The sequence below is a fragment of the Mus caroli genome, unplaced genomic scaffold, assembly GCF_978045245.1.
Source record: "Mus caroli unplaced genomic scaffold, Mus_caroli_1 scaffold_11, whole genome shotgun sequence".
Taxonomy (NCBI): Eukaryota; Metazoa; Chordata; class Mammalia; order Rodentia; family Muridae; genus Mus; species Mus caroli.
Window position 1 is genome coordinate 115,729,925 of NW_028227266.1, and position 17,127 is coordinate 115,747,051.

Sequence of the window (17,127 nt, forward strand, 5' to 3'; positions counted from 1 at the left end):
AAAGGCTTTGCCAGTGAGCCACATGCCCACACACACTAAGAGCCCCATTATTAAGTCGGCTTTCTTTAGGGATGTGGCCCTTGAGTTGCTACCCGTGCTCAAGCAGATGGCCCTATAGCCATGTGCATGCAAGCAGCATCAGCTGCACTCAGTGGATTTAAAGGTGGGCAGGGAATACATGAACTTTGGAGATAACCATGGAAATCACATTGGAGGAATTACAGGGGTGGGCAGGAGCAGCATGGGTTTGATCAAAAGACATCACGTGCGTTTTCACACAGTAATGAAAAGGTTAAATAAATAAAAATGCACCACAGTACTAAAGAGTTAAAATTGTCTCAAGTTATTATTCTCTCCATTACAGAGATTTAAAGAAAAATCAGCATGTGACCGCCATGAGCGTCCTCCCTGAAGACTGGTTGGCAGATGACCTGGTCTAGAAGCGGTTCCTCCTGTCTCTCCTGAGATGTTTTAGAGAAGATAGACCACCACCGTCAGCCTTGCCATCTGCCTGAGTTTCATTTCTGTTGCAGTGATAAAATACCCTGACCAAAAAATTTAAAAAGGCAATTTAGGGGACAAAGGGGTTTATTTCAGCTTAAAATTCAAGGTGGCATCCAGTTCATCACTGTGAGGAGGTCAGGGCAGGAACTTCACTAATGCCTCACACGCAGTCAATTGGAGGGAAATGCGTGCTCACAAGCTCCCTTGCTTTAATGGGAGGGAAATGCTTTCGCGCATGCTCCCTTGCTTTAATGGGAGGGAAATGCTTTCGCGCATGCTCCCTTGCTTTAATGGGAGGGAAATGCTTTCGCGCATGCTCCCTTGCTTTAATGGGAGGGAAATGCTTTCGCGCATGCTCCCTTGCTTGCTTGTACTCTGCCCGGTTTTTCCACTCTCTTACAGTTTAGAATCTGATCCTAAGGTATGGTGCTGCCCATCATAGGCCGGACCTTTCAGAGCAGTCAACTTAATTAAAGGCAATCACCACAGACATGGCCACAGGCCAACATGATATATGAAACCCCTCATTGAGATTCTCTTTCTGGGTGATTCTATGTTGTCAAGTTGAGGATGACCGCCGACTCCCAACATCCCTTCTAAGCTCCTAGGCTGGTTCATTACATCTCACTCAGGCTCCCTTCCGTCTTTATCCTACATCCTCCTAACTGGAGAGATGTTCTTAGATGATCCTATCGATACACCCTGACATGGGATGACAAGAAAGGACCGTCATCTGAAGCACATTGTTCTCAAGAGTCCACTGGAGATGCAGGTCCTATCATGGAGAGAGCATCAGGCAATTTCAGACACAGAGAGATTCTCCAGAACTTAGATGCACGACTATCCGAGAAGACCAAAATTAATTAATTAATTAACTAAAAAGCCAGAGGAGCTGTCACAGACTTGAGCAGGCAGAAGAGGTACAACTACATAGTTGAACAGGGTCCTGAACTAAATCCTAGGACAGGAAGAGTGTCAGACACTTGGAGCTCTTACTGACAAGATGACGTTATCAGTTTCCTGATTTTTATGCCTGTCTTATTAAGACTCACCATGCCAATAATGATGACCCTGGACTTCTGACAAAAGAAGAGAACTACCTTGAAGCTCATGGGTCACCTAGCCTGAGTAGGAAGAACAGAAACAAGGGAGAGAGGCTGCCTGACAAGGGGGAGGAGGGGACCACTTCCTGGAGAGCTGTCTTCTGCCCGCCACACAGACCATAATATACGGTGGTCCCACCCCAATATTTCGTTTTTAATAGAGAAGAAATCTGAGCGACTCTTCCTTATTTTCTGCCTGTTTCAGCTCTGTGTCTGAGGCATTTGGCCTCTGCTTGTCCCTGCCACCTGAAGGTGGCAGGAGCTTCCTGGCATCAGTCTGGCTTCCATCTCTCTATCAAGGTTCAGTTCCCATGACTCTACCCACAGTTCTACCGTTCATCTTCATCTCCTCAATGGAGAAATGAATAATGCGCTGAACCCACATCCATCGACTTGATCAATGATAGAGAAATGAAAAAGTAACCACAGAAAATGTATATTTCAAAAAAACAGGCAAGGAGACAGATGGCTTTTCTTTCGACCCAGTGCAGAAAGTGTCTTTCTCCCTCAGAGTCCCAGGTAAAGACGTGTTACCTGAGAGTGTGTGATACTCTTCTCTACGTGCATTCTCATCTAATTCTATGTTTAGGCCAAACTGAGATTTCCAGAAGGATCTTGGATTAAAGAAATTAGAAAATTAAAACCAAAATGGCTTGATCTCTTCTAAGCAAGCCATCTACAAACAGAGTCAAGAGAGACAGGCTGTCATCTGGGTAACCAGGCTTGCAGATGGGTTCTTTGGGCATTTCCGTGTTAGTGTCCTTGACTCTGGTGTGGGGTTTTGGAGGAGCACATTGAGATCTGGAAGTGTTTGTCTTGTTTGTCTATGATGCTCACTACTGAAAGGGCTCAGGATTGAAGGCTCCAGGCCTAACCACCCAGTGTGAATCCAAGACCCTCTGGGACACCAGTGAACCCTGGGCATGCTGAGAGCCAGTGCCAGAGAACTTACCTGGCATGCAGGGAGGCCTGAGGTCAGCACTAGGCATCCTATCCCCTGTCACCTGCACCACAGCACAAAGCATACACTTTGAAGCTCAGGACTTTCCAAACGAGTTTTTAATTAATCTCCTTGACCTTAAGTCACATTTTATTCTTAGATAATAGGTATGGCAGCCTCTTGCTTTGTGGTTTAGCCACTGAGTCTTCTGTTTCCCAAACTTGCCAAACCTGCCCCCCCACTCCTCCCCTCCCCCCAATATCCTTTACTTCCTTTTCCTCTTAGCAGGATTGTTTTTAACTTCGCAGCTCCCTAGAGATTTCTTCTTATCACTTGCATACTGAAATATTTACATATTCCTTATTCTAAGAGTTGTCCCACACAGCTCAGGTTCTCTGCTCCAGTACTCTGAATCGCAGTCCGATATTTAATTTGATCATGTGATGTTGTAGTAATTTTATATCCAACTACTTATTATATCCAGTCATTTCCATAAAACCAATAAAGTATAAGTTCACTAAAGCAGACTTCCTCTGTTCATGTACATCTCGGTGATACAGCATCTTAAGTAGTTGCTGGTATTTAGGAAACCAAAGGCATTCTAATCAGATGAACTAAAATGGGAAACGAATAAATGCATCTCATGTGTTAGGAAGAGGCCTCAAGTTTTTAAATATAGAAAAATTATAGATAAGATGTACAGGAGAGAGATACAAACAAATTATTCCTAGCCCATGCAGAAGTATGACCTGCCACCACAAAGATGTAGAGAGTCAAGGGGACAGACCAACTTACAGAAAGCTGGGGGAGGGAGTTTGGAAAACCAGAGTGCCTCAAATTTAACATGTGAGCAATAAAGGGATGCATCTTCAGGTATATCTTCTCTATAGATCTGAGCATCATCCACTGGCCTGAAAACCCATGACCCCAGGGATGCGCCCTCCCCATCCTTTCTTAATTACTGTTTAGAGCAGGAGTGGGGGTGAAAGGGTTAACCAGGCCCAAATTCCTTAGGAATTCAGTTCACCAAGTACAGTTTCATGTGGGTAAAGGTTTTTTTTTCAGAACTGTGTTTCCAGCCTGCAAACAGCTCCTTCAAAATCCAATTCGTGCCTGGGTCTGGGTCTGACTTAACGTCCTTATGACCTTGCGATCGGTTGGAAGCTTTTGAATGTATTCACTTAGCACACGGCTTGCTTCCTCTGACCAGAAGGCTCTGGACACCTTTGAATAGCATCTGAGGACTATGGCAAAGTTTTCTCTGCTTTCTTGCAACCTGCATTCCTGAGCTTTCCAGACACACGTTTGAAAAATGGCTCGATTTATGGCTTCCTTAGTTCTGCTTCCATGAAAACGTCATGAAAGCTCTTACACAGGGACACAGCGTTTCAGGTAACCCAGATCTCTTTTCTCAGGATGCTCGTGTCTGACTCCTGAATACACTATCTCATATAACCGCCGAGAAAAGGGCTGTGTTGTGGGTTTGAGGGACAACTAGTTGACTGATCAAGGCGGAGCTCTGAGTAGATCCAGAGGAAAACAGATGGCTCTGCCTTCTCCACCCGTGATCATATGTGTTGGATGATGAGAACACACACAAACACACACATACATGAAACAGGAAGTGGCTGGGGAAAGAGGAAGGAGAGAGAGCACGCAGAGGACAAAGCTGGTAGCATCAGCAGCCAGCTGATCTCCCCATGGGTCACATCTGCCCATCTGCCCAGCCACTGGAAGAGGAATTACAATTACGGACAGAAAGATCCTCTCTTTTCAGTGTCAGCAAACACAGCTGTAACCTGTGTTCATGCAGACACAGCTGCAGCGGGGAGATTACCAATCACTGAATTTACCCTTGAGAGATTTTCCTTGGTCACATTTGATTTCCTGGTCCCATGTGCCTTAGGAACGCCAAGAGGAATGCTGCAACGTACTAGGCAGGGCTTGTTTCGTTTTGTTTTGTTTTAACGCATCAATGGAGTCAAGGTAGATAGATAGCTGAAGCATACCCCAAACAATAGAAACAAAACAATTTGATTGATTTGGTGGTCATTTAAAAACAGTCAAACATTTGCCAGCAAAGCAAACACTAGCATTTACTTAATAACATTTTGCAAAATCTTGCTGTGTTTGTTGCTGATTTTATTGCAAATCTCTGTTTCTCGTTATATTTCAGGAGGTGGAAGAGCACACAGAACAAGACGTGCCAGTTAGACAGTAAAGCAATAAATCATTGATATCAAAGTCATTTCTAGAAAATACATGAGAAGTCTACAGTCAAACCACCCTGAATATGCCTAGCCTTGTCTGGTCTAACCTTGTCTGGTCTCACAGGCTAATGCAGTCAGACCTCATTAGTACTTGGATGGGAGAAAATATATGCAGGATTATTTTTAACCTACTATTTATATAGGTTGTTACTAAGCAGGCTAGTATTTGTCTAAAACTCACATAAATTGGTGGATTTTATTTAATTGATGAATGAAAAGGAAAGATGGCAATGACCTGTTCAGACATTCTGTTCATTCCAGAGGAAAGGGCAGAGCACTGTACAGCCCACAGGTTAAAAGTCACCAAAGGAAGCAAGCCTCCAAGACAAGCAAAAGGAGTTCACTGAAGAGGGAGGAAACGCAAGCGAGCATGAGGGCCTCTGTGCATGTACAGACCTCTCATGCTCTTTCAGCCTCCTGGGGGACACTAAATGCTTTATTAAAGAGGGTCTGGGTTCCCAGATGTTGGAGCCTAAAGAATGCTCAACCCCACCCCACACCCAAATCCCTTCTCCAGGCCTACAGAGGCTTCGGTGGTCTCTCAAAAACACTTCTGTGTGATTTTCCTGGACAAATGGTTTCCTGTTTCTGGGAATGGGAAACGGAAACTTGGGCGCATACTTGTGTGACTTCAGATTCAGTGATTTATGTTGGGGTATGATCTTCATCTTCACAGGCAGCCTAGTCTGCTGCACTCACTAGCTCCCTAGGAGCCCTGATGACCAACATTCCCACCATACAATTCTGTTTTAAGAGCTTTATGGCACAGCTCTAAAGTGCCACCCCGAGGGTCCCACCAAATTGTTTTAAGTTACAGGAGACTTTTTTAAAAATAGAAAAGAAAACACAAGAATAAAATGGCTGCAATTTCAGACTCTATTCCATGTTTCGGGAACCCCGAAGAACTTTTTTTTTTCTGTGCACCCTACTGGCATTCCAATCAAAGCTTTGATGTTCACCGTTTTAAATATAAATTGAAGATAGTCCTTTTACTTTGAAGAGATGGTTATCAAAGAAGATTAATGTATAGCTTGCAAGTAAAATAATAATGGGGGGCATGTTTCTTTCTAGTCAAAGGAATTTCAGATTTCTTGAACGACTTAGGATCACATCTAGTGGTGAAGAATGGCCAGGGTGAAATTCCCAGTGAATTACGGTGCAGGCTTTGACCACCGAAATAGAGATACATTCTCAAGACACATATTACAGCTTACTACATATGAATATAAGCTAGCTGCTCTCCCAGGGGACACTGAATCTCCCTTTGATGGGGTCTGCAATACTGTGTGCTTCTAGAAGAACCGATCTAAGCTCTGAGTTGGGCTGAGGCTGTTTTCTGTTTTGGTTTTCTATGACCGTGCACTGCTCCATGGGTTAGAGTTGACTTATTATCATCAGTCAATTCAGTTTTCTTGTGCGTTGTGATAATCCAAATGAGCAAGCCAAACCTGAAGTGCTTCACTTAGTCATCAAGTTACTCAAGAGTGATTGGGGAAATAATTCGGTTCATGAGCAAGGCAATCTGGAGTGGATTCCTAGCACCACATGAAAAGCCAGGTATAGTTGGATGGGCTTATAATCCTAGTGCCAGCTAGACAGAGACAGGCAGATCCCTAGGGCTCCCTGGTCAGCCAGCCTAACCTACTTGGTGAGTTGTGGTCAGTAAGTGACCCTGCCTCAAAGGGAAGGTGGGAGGATGGACAGCATCCGAGGAATGGGATCTGAGTTTATGCTCTGGGCTACATGTGCCCAAACACACTCACATGTACATACACACACACACACACACCACAAACGCAAACACATACATGCCCAAGCCAATGCAGGCAATGCATGTCCATGCAAGCATGCACACACACACATGCACACCCTATGGGAGTAAACATTACACATACACACACACACAATTGATGAAGGTTTACTATGTGTGACATCTCATTCTAGACCCTGTAAATAGGTCCAAAGGCATTCTGCCCAGGCGCTTTACAGACTGATCCACCATTCTGTGAACTAGGCATGCTGCATGACTGTTCTCTCAGCCCGAGTGACTGCAGACTGTGCTACCTAGATTCATGTCAACGTATCAGAAGTTAGACTCATCCCAGAGGAAGAAACTCAATTTAAAAAAAATGCTTCTTTAAGGTGGGGGCTATAGGACTGGCCTATTTTTCTTCAGAGAATTCTTCCCTGACCTTCAACCCCAGACTGCTACCTAAATTAAATGCCACTGTTCGAATTCCTGTAAACATTTTTCCCCCTCAAATGAAATTTATCATAGTTGTACCCAGTCCATCACTTTATATCTGTATTCTCCCACTGGTAGAGTGGGACATTTTCTTAATCAGTGATTGATGGGGGAGAATCGAGCCTATTGAGGGTGGTTCCAAACCTAGGCTGGTGGTCCTGGAGTTCTATAAAAAAGCAGGCTGAGCAAGCCAGTAAGCAGCATACCTCCATGGCCTCTGCATCAGCTCCTGCCTCCAGGTTCCTACCCTGTTTGAGCTCCTGCCTTGGATTCCCTCACAGGACTGTGATGTGAAAGTCAAATAAAGCCCTTTCTCCCTAAGTTGCTTTAATTGTGATATTTCACCATAGCAACAGAAGCATTAACTAAGACACAGATCTCCCAAATAATTCTGAGAATCGGTCCTGACATACCAGGGTGATGCCTCTCCCGTGTGAGAGGGCTGCAGGTGTGTGCCAGTATTTGTGAACCCAGTTTACAGATGACCATCCAAGCCTTCCATTAGCCTACGGAGTTAGTCAGTTATCATGGGAAAGCAGACACTTCCTCCAAGTTCTCACATGACCCTGAAGCTGCTGATACTTTGAGCACAACTGCCAGGGACATCTGTATGCAACCTAGCACCTTCTCTTGCTCTCTTGCTACGTGTGGTGGTTTGAATGTGTTTAACCCAGGGAGTAGCCCTACTTGGAGGTGTGGCCTTGTTGGTGTAGGTGTGGCCTTGTTGGAGGAAGTGTGTCACTGTGTATGTAGGCTTTGAGAGCCTCCTCCTAACCATGTGGACGTTAGTCTGCTCCTGGCTTCCATTGAGTAAAACTCTCAGCTCCTCTAGCTCCATGACTGCCTGGATGCTGCCTTGCTCCTGCCTTGATGATAATGGACTGAACCTCCTAACCTGTAAACCAGCCCGAATTAAATGTCCTTTATAAGAGTTACCTTGGCCATGGTGTCTGTTCACAGCAGGAAAACCTTGACTAATACATTATGTATTAGCCCGAGGAGAATCAAGAACACTGTCCAATCATCTCTGCTTTGTGCTTCAGAAAGGGACTTCTCAAGGAAAAAGGTGAGTGAGAAAAAGGGGGTGGACTTTTAAAAGTAGCAACATTGAATGCCTCTGCACCTAACTCACAATGCGAGCTCAAGGCTTAGAACACCCACGGTGGAAGGAGGAAACCAACCCTTACAAGTTGTCCTCCGACCTTTGCATAACATGGGCTATAAAACATGTCCCTTCTTCTCCACACACAATACAATAAATTTAGTAATATTTTTTCTTTTAGAAAAAGGAGGGACTCTGCAAAACTTTATTTCTAATCCTAATAGCAGAAGCAAGAGCCACCATTGTTCCAGAACACAGACCAAATGCTACAGTGTAGGTAGGAATATATTGCCAGCTCTATTAGCACATGGTAGAACTATTAGCTTTATTAGCACATGGTAGAACTAAAAGCTCTGTCCTAGTCTGTGCAATTAGGTCAGTTGAGGGAGGTTCTGCTCCTCAAGATTTAAAATCTAAAATTCTCAGAGAAAGGAGGACTCATTCTACGTCCATTTCCCAGAAGCTGACAAGCAAGACAGGCTCACAGTTTCTGCTTTTTGATTTCTTAGTGTTTGTTCTTTTAATTCTACTCGCCTTCCAAAAATCAGTAAATCCAATACTGATAGAAGAAAGACCTGCTGAACATGCACTTATAATCCAGGCACTTGGGAGACTGAGGCTACCCTGGGATGCAGAGGGTGTTACCTCCCATCTGGAACACAAAACCAAACAAAGAAACCACCTGGATGTCAGCACAAGAATTCAGCTGATGATTCAAGGGCATAGGTCCAAGTTTTGAGAAAACTGAGCTAAACTACTTAGTAATCTCACAGAATGCTAACTATAAAATTGATTGTCCACACATCCACACATCTACCTGTTCACACATCCATCTGGCAATCCACCCCCACCAACCCATCTATGCCCCATTCTTTTTCATTTACCCACCTACTCATCAGTCCAACCACCTACCCACCCGTTCACCCACCTACCCACTCATCCACCCATCCATCCACCCACACATCCTTCCACCCATCCATCCACCCACACATTCCCCTGTCAATACATCCACACTCCTACCAATTTATCACCCATCATCCAGGAACCCATTTGTTCACCTGTCTATCCAACCACTCATCAACCCATCTATGTATTCATCTACATACTCACCCATCTAACAATCAAACAGAAAGAAAGAAAGAAAGAAAGAAAGAAAGAAAGAAAGAAAGAAAGAAAGAAGAGAGGGAGGGAGGAAAGGAAGGAAAAAGGAAGGAAGGAAGGATGAAAGAAAGGAAGGAAGGAAAGATGGAAGGAAGAAAGGAGAAGAGAGAAGAGGAGAGGAGGGGAGGGAAAGGGAAAGGGAAAAGGGGAAAGGGGAAAGGGGAAAAAAGGGAAAAGGGAAAAGGGAAAAAAGGGAAAAGGGAAAAGGGAAAAAGGAAAAAAGGGAAAAAAGGGGAAAAGGGGGAAAGGGAAAAAAGGGGGGAAAAGGGAAAAAAAGGGAAAAGGGGGGAAAGGGAAAAAGGGGGAAAAGGGGAAAAAGGGGGGAAAAGGGAAAAAAGGGGAAAGGGAAAAAAGGGGGGAAAGGGAGAAAAGGAGAAAAAGGAAAAAAGAGAAAAAGGGGAAAAGGGGGAAAAATGGAAAAAAGGGAAAAAGGGGAAAAAGGGGAAAAAGATAAAGGGGAGGGAAGGGAAGGGAAGGGAAGGGAAGGGAAGGGAAGGGAAGGGAAGGGAAGGGAAGGGAAGGGAAGGGAAGGGAAGGGAAGGGAAGGGAAGGGAAGGGAAGGGAAGGGAAGGGAAGGGAAGGGAAGGGAAGGGAAGGGAAGGGAAGGGAAGGGAGAAAAAAGAAAAGAAAAAAAAAACCTGTGTGAGAATACTTAAATAAAGTAATGGATTAGGTGCAACTATGATAAATTTTATTTTAGGAAAAAAAAAACTTTTAAACTTTTAAATTTATAAGCCAAACTTTTTAATTTGGCTTACAATCTGGGGTTGAAGGTCAGGGAAGAATTCTGAAGAAAAATGGGTCACTCAATACCTAAGAGCTGAGTAGGCAGAAGGCAGCAGAATGGCTGTTAACAAGGTGGTCAATCAAGAAAGGACATGTGACAGGAAGAACCATGACCAGAGATGTGACCCAAGCCAGAGATGACATTGGGAGGTGGGGGCCTGGGCTGAGGAATGAAATCACTGGGGCAATGCTCAAGACTCTGATGTGTCCTGACTTGAATTTGTAAGAGTTCCCTGTGGTTTTTATATGCAGAATACACAAGAGGAGGAAGAGGCTGAAGTTAGACCAGGGAGAATAATCAAGGGAAAAGCACCCAGCCTTCCAGGGTTCCTTCAGACATGGAGCTCTGTGTTGTTCTTGTATGATTACATCTGCCACGGTTGCAGTTTTGATCTGATGACTTGTGTTGTTAACTTCACCCTTTGCAGACATCTATGCTCCTTTCCCTTTAGGTAAACTCAAACTATACAGCAAGGATTGACACAAAGATGAGCAAGTAGCCCTGAGTGCATGCCCCCATCTATTACTTAAGTTCATGTTTAGTCCTATCCCATAATACTTAAGAAGGTAAATTTATTTGCAAACAAGCAATTACATTAATAATGGGCCTTAATCCACCATGACCTGTGCCTGTAGAAGATTCATCTCCAAGTGCTAAAACTATTGAACTGAGCTATTCAGGGGCATCATAAGATGGAAATATTTAAAAACCACCACTCTCTACCACCCATCCATTCATCCAACAATGAACAAACAAAACAAACATGCAAGCTGAGGGCAGACAGGATGGAAATTCTGTCCAGAAGGAAGATGAGTGGAAGAGCAGAAAGCCATCTACAAACCACAGAGAAGACGTAAGAAAACAACCACAAGATACCTTGATCACTGGCTTTTAGCTTTGAGATTGAGAAAACAATTTTTTTTTCTTATTTAAGCCAAAATGTTTTCTGCTGTTATAGCACTACTAGAAAACCAACATGTGGCAGATTAAGAACAAAAATCTAACCCCAAACCACAACCCAGGATACATTCTAGAAAATGTGCTCCCTTGATGAACTTAAAATATACTTATTCCTCAGGAAATTGATCAGAGGTGTGTGGCAATGGGGGATGGGGACTAGGGATAGTCACCAGAAGGTCTCAGATGCCAGGAAAACAAGAGGCTCCCAGGACCCAACGGGGATGATATTAGCTGAAGTACCCAACAAAGGGGAGAGAACCTGTAGAGACCATATCCAGAGGTTAGCCATGGACCCTGGTTGAGGGATGGGGTCACCCATCCATCTCCAAAGTTTTAACTCAGAATTTCTCTTGTCTAAAGGAAATACAGGGACAAAGAGTAGAACAGAGACTGAAGGAAAGGCCAGACAGGGACTGCCCCACCTGGGGATCCATCTCATATGCAGACACCAAACCGAGACACTATTGCTGATGCCAAGAAGTGCTTGCTGACAGGAACCTGATATTGCTGTCTCCAGGCCAGATCCTGACCAATACAGATGCAGAAACTTGCAGCCAACCATCAGCCTGAGCATGGGGAACCCCAATGGAGGAGTCAGGAGATGGACTGAAAGAGCTGAAAGGGTTTGCAACGCCATAGGAAGAACAACAAATATCAAGCAACCAGACTCCCCAGAGCTCCCAGGGACTAAACACCAACCAAAGAGTACACATGGGTGTCCTATGGCTCCAGCCTCATACATAGCAGAGGAGGTCTGGTATTATCTGGTATCAATGGGAGGGGAGGCCCTTGGTCCTATGAAGGCTTGACCTCCAGCTTAGGGTAATGCTAGGGTGGTGAGGTGGGAGTGGGTGGGTAGGTGGGAGAATACTCTCATAGAAGCAGAGGGAGGAGAGATGGGATAGGAGGTTTGTGGAGGGGAAACCAGGAAGGGAGGGCTAAAATTTGAAATGTAAATAAGTAAAATAACCATTTTTTTAAAGAGAGATTAATGTATCACAGAGATTCTGAAGAGTAAGAGCTGGGGTAAGAGTCAAAAGATCTCAAGGAAATGTGCTCCACATGCAAAGCAAACTTAGCTGTCATTCAGTGAAACCTGCATTGCTCAGGCCTCTGGCAGCAGGTGTCAACATGGTGGCGCTCATAGACACACAAGGTCGCACCTGTGCCATCTAGACCATCAAAAGCAGCTAGGGGCAGTGTTTCCAAAGCCTGACTGCCTTACACAGTGGAGAACTGCAAGATTCCCTCCACTCTAATTTTTTTATTCTATTCACCAAGCATGCGCCATTCATACATCTCCTGGTCTACCCCATATAAAATATTCTGGAGTACAATAATAATTTTATGATAGGGCACACGACCTCGGGATTTAAGCTAGAAGAATGTAAATTTCGCTGTTCATGTAGGGTTGAACCAGTGGTCTACACTGTCCACACTCCCTCAGGACTCAGTATCTCTTTCTGCCCATGCTCTGGAGCTACGGTGACTCAGTTTCATTTTCCAGTATCTTATCAGGAAATACCTTCTTTCTCTTCGAGGTCTCGTTGGCTTTATCTTCCCATGAAAGCACAGCTAGCACGGTCCTCTCACTTTATTCCAGAATGAGACTCTCTTTGTAAACATTCCCTTAAAGTTAAAACTGCTCTTTCTTTTCTGGCAATGAAAGGAAAAAAGATGTATTTTTCCTGTTCTGTCTAAAATATCAAAACCAAACAGCTGGTACCTCCTAAATGCAAACACCTTGTTGGCTCCCAGTTCTATTTGCACTCTCTCTGGGACTTCCCCATAACTGCCACCCTCCAAATCCCCCCTTCTCTCTGCTCTTCAGCATCCTTTCTCTCCATTAGACACTCACACATAAACTGTGCAGTGACAAAGACACTTTGGTCACTACACGGGCGCATATTTTCTCCTTGTCTTTTGCTTTTTTGAAGCGTATCTCAAGCTGACCATGCTGTGGATTTGCTATGTATCCAGTGATGACCTAGAACTTCTGATCCTCCTGCCTCCACCTCCCCCGTGCTCAAATTATGAGTGTAACATTATGTCTGCTTTATTCTAGGCTTCCTGTATGCTAGGCAAGCAATCTACCAAATGAGCTTCATCCTCAGCCCCAATGTACATGGGCGTCCTTTGCTTCAGGCTTCTTCTGATTGGGTTGTTTTGCAAATATAGACAGGACTGAATATTAAATGTGCATATGATCATGACCAGAGACATACAGTCTGTGTACATGCTTCAGAGGACACAATGTACAATGTCATGGGTTTGTCTTTGGCTTGAAGTAAACCTACAGAAAGATGAAAGGTTTGATAAGCATTTTATTTTATTTCGCATATTCTATTGCTTTGGGCCCTAGATATTACAGAGGAATAGGGTTGAAAAGAAACAGTAAGGAAAGACAGATTCCACATGGGTTCCTTACAGAGAAAGAGTTACCTGGCAAAGCCAACGCCCCTGCTGACTCCATTAGCATCCCTCAGGATTCTGGTGGATATCACATGTCCAAAGGGCTTTAGCATGTTCTCCAGCTCCTGTTCATCCATGGAGATGGGAAGGTTTGAGATGTATAGATTCGTAGGGTCTTGCTCTTGTTGCTAGGGGAAGAAAAAGAAACAAATGCAGTGAGATCTATGGACAAGCACTGCACACAAATTGCAAACTGGAGTCTGACATCCTCCTCCGTTCTCTTAGGCCAATGCTTCCAAGGATGGCTTCAAATGCCTGAGGTACTCCAGGGTGACTGTCCTGGTTAGGGTTACTGTTGATGTGATGATATTGTTCCTCTGTGACTCCTGCTGGTGTCTAGTTGGCATAAAACTAGTCTGTACACTGGCTTAGAACTCATGACCCTCCTGAGCCAACCTCCCAAGTGCTGGGAGGACAGGCATGCATCTGGAGACAGGTGTGCATCACCATATCTGCCCACTCCCATCCTAGGTGGAACATTTCTCATAAAAAAATAATGCCATCTATGAAATCCAAGCTCTCTTGTAAAAATACGTACAAGCTTATACTGGAGTTGAGCTCAGATCACATATATAATCATACGCTATCCATGAGGCATCCAGAAATGACACCTCAAATCTCAGAGGGCAATCTCATCTTTCCCACCTTTATTAAGTGCTTGTGATGTGCTATGCATGACTTATGCAAACTGGGCTGTGACAGCAACACTTGCATGGATTTGTCTCTTTTCATAGCCTCATGGGCAGGAGTCTCATTGTTACTATAGATCTGGACTATCCAGTTCACCTTCTCACCTGAAGGAAACAGTTTGTAACTTCTCTCGGGTGTAGCTTCATATGACCAGCATCACTACATCTGCACTTTGAGATTACTGGTGGTGTACTAAGGGTTCCTGAGCAAGCACAGCATGGGTGCAGCAGCAGACCTTAATGGAGACTGCCCCTGAGTGTTTGGAGCATGTATGACATAGATCCACGAGACAAGGGACTCATTTGCAACCACAGCGGGACAGAGGAGGGCAGGGCAAGAGTTTACTGTGTATTTGATGGTGGCAATACACAATTAGCATTGTGAATTATTTCTGGGATTTTCTATTTACTAGTTTCAGATTGTGGTTTTCTATGCAGCTAACTGAAGTTCCGGAAGGCCAGCTAGTCACTGGAGGACATTCTACAGCCACTGCCCTTGCTGCAGCACTCCTGACACACATCTCTGATCACAAATGCTGTATTTGTTAAGCCATCCTTCTGGGTACTTACCATGCAGTTTTCATTCATTATTCCTGTACAATATCATTCTCATGTTGGAGAGGATGCATTCAATCACTATGTGTCCCTATGATACAGCCGACAAGTGTGAGAAGCAGGGCAAAGTCCCTAGACCATCATCAATGCCACAAGCCTTATTACTCCTTGACACTTCCATGATGTGAGCCAGAAATTCAGTATCAACATTACCTGAAGCCAGGTATGGGATGCATGCCTATAATCCCAGAACTTAGAAGGTAGAGACATAAAAGTTAGAAGTTTCCAGCTAGCCTCAGCTACATCGTAATTCTGAAGGCTATCTGGGCATCATGAGAGTCTCTCCCAAAATAAATAAAGTGAAAATAAATTTTAAAAATTTTAAGCATCACCTGAAACTGGTTAGAAATATAAAATCTTAGGGACACCTTGAGATACTGATCATGAACTCCAAACTCAAGCTGATTTTGACAAGCCCTCCAAAAGATTCTCATAATGGCATCAATTTGAGAGATGCCATATCAGACCAAGCAGGAATACTTATATGTAAATGAGCTCATTATGTCCAATATTTCATTGAGTGGTAATATTGCTTATGGAAGCTTTGTTTAGTAGCATAGGGAAAAAAACCACAACTGCTAGCATTCTCTGTATGTGTGAACACTTTATAATTCACATATGGATTAATAAACAGAAACATAGTTACCTGTATATTAAAACAATAGTATTGTCAGAAGCAAACCATGATAAGAACATCATGATTAATCACAAATATCAACATAAGTTAGACATTTAATTGAAACACTATAATTTAGCCAAAACCAAACCAAACTAAAACAAAACAAAAACCACCATCACCACCGCCACCACCACCACCACCAACAACAACAACAACAACAACAACAGCAACAACAAAACTTAGCATTAAGAGTAAACAAAACTAAACTGTCAAAAGAAATCCAGAAATCTTCTAGAATGAGTAGATGTATAATTTTAAAAATAGTGAGAGACTATGAAAATGAAATTCCAAATATTTTAGGTCAAGAAATAATTTTGATATAAAACTAAACTGCATTAGTTTTAACAACTTATGCAGATAGGTGTAGATGGTCTTCTGTAACTTTATGTTTTTTCTTCCAATCTTCTCCACCCCTTTTCTTCCACCCTTTCAAACCCCTGCCTCTAGATAAGAGAGTAAAAAGGATAGAGGTGTATGGTGGTTTGAACAGATTGGTCCCCATAGACTTATGTGTCTTTGAATGCTTGGCCATAGGGAGTGGCACTATTACCTCATTGGAGTAGGTGTGGCCTTGTTGGAGGAAGTGTGTCACTGTGTAGGTCGGCTTTGAAGTCTCATATATGCTTACCCTCTTGCCAGTACAGAAGATAGTCCCCTCCTTGCTGCCTGCAGATGAAGATGTAGAACTCTTGGCTCCTTCAGCGCCATGCCTGCCTGGATGTTGCCATGTTTCCTGCTATTATAATTGATTAAACCTCTGAAACTATAAGCCATCCCCAATTAAATGCTGTCCATAAGAGTTGCCTTAGTCATGATATCTCTTCACAGTAATGAAGCCTCAACTGAGACAAGGGAAAGGGGGAGCAATGTTATCTTTGGACTGCTTCCTGCTAATTGGGGGTATTGAGTTTGATTTTCCACATCACAATATCTGATTTCTTTTTCTTGTTTCTTCTTTGCACATGGCTATTTAACAAACAGAGGCCAATAACAACCAACAACCAACCACAAACCAACCAACAACAACCAACAACAACTACCAACAGCAACCAACAGCAACCAACAGCAACCAACCACTAACCCGCTCTGTTTCTGAGGGCCCTGGCGTTGATATTCCCTCTGAAAAGTCCCCAGAATTCCAAATGTTACACAATCGCAGAAACTCTCCGCAGCTGGCAAAATCCCACCCCTGCTAGAGCATGGGGGAAGTCACACCAAACTGCAGTGGATATCTGATGCAGGCCCATACCCCACACCTGGGATTCAAATGAAAACAGAGTTCTCTCTCTCTCTCTCTCTCTCTCTCTCTCTCTCTCTCTCTCTCTCTGTATGTTTAAAGAAACTAAAATTCTCACTACAGATAGGTCACAATTTTTTAGTAATTCTTGAAATGAACAGGACATTGTCATAGAGAGATAACTCAGTGGTTAAGTCTCTTGTGAGACAATGCCAGGGCCTGGCAAACACAGAAGTGGATGCTCACAGTCAGCTATTGGATGGATCACAGGGCCCCCAGTGGAGGAGCTAGAGAAAGTACCCAAGGAGCTGAAGTGATCTGCAATCCTTTAGGTGGAACAACAATATGAGCTAACCAATACGC

The 17,127-nt window shown here is 43.7% G+C and overlaps 1 protein-coding gene across 10 annotated transcripts in view; it reads right to left on the reverse strand.

Moving 5' to 3' along the window:
* Nucleotides 1-17,127, reverse strand: part of Rbms3 (RNA binding motif single stranded interacting protein 3) — a 1,312,983-nt gene that overhangs the window by 229,920 nt on the left and 1,065,936 nt on the right. For all 10 annotated transcript variants that reach the window (XM_085828159.1, XM_085828156.1, XM_085828158.1 and 7 more), the window contains one exon: nucleotides 13,515-13,672. In XM_085828159.1, coding sequence (XP_085684285.1) covers nucleotides 13,515-13,672 — 158 coding nt within the window. The remainder of the gene's footprint in view (nucleotides 1-13,514; nucleotides 13,673-17,127) is intronic.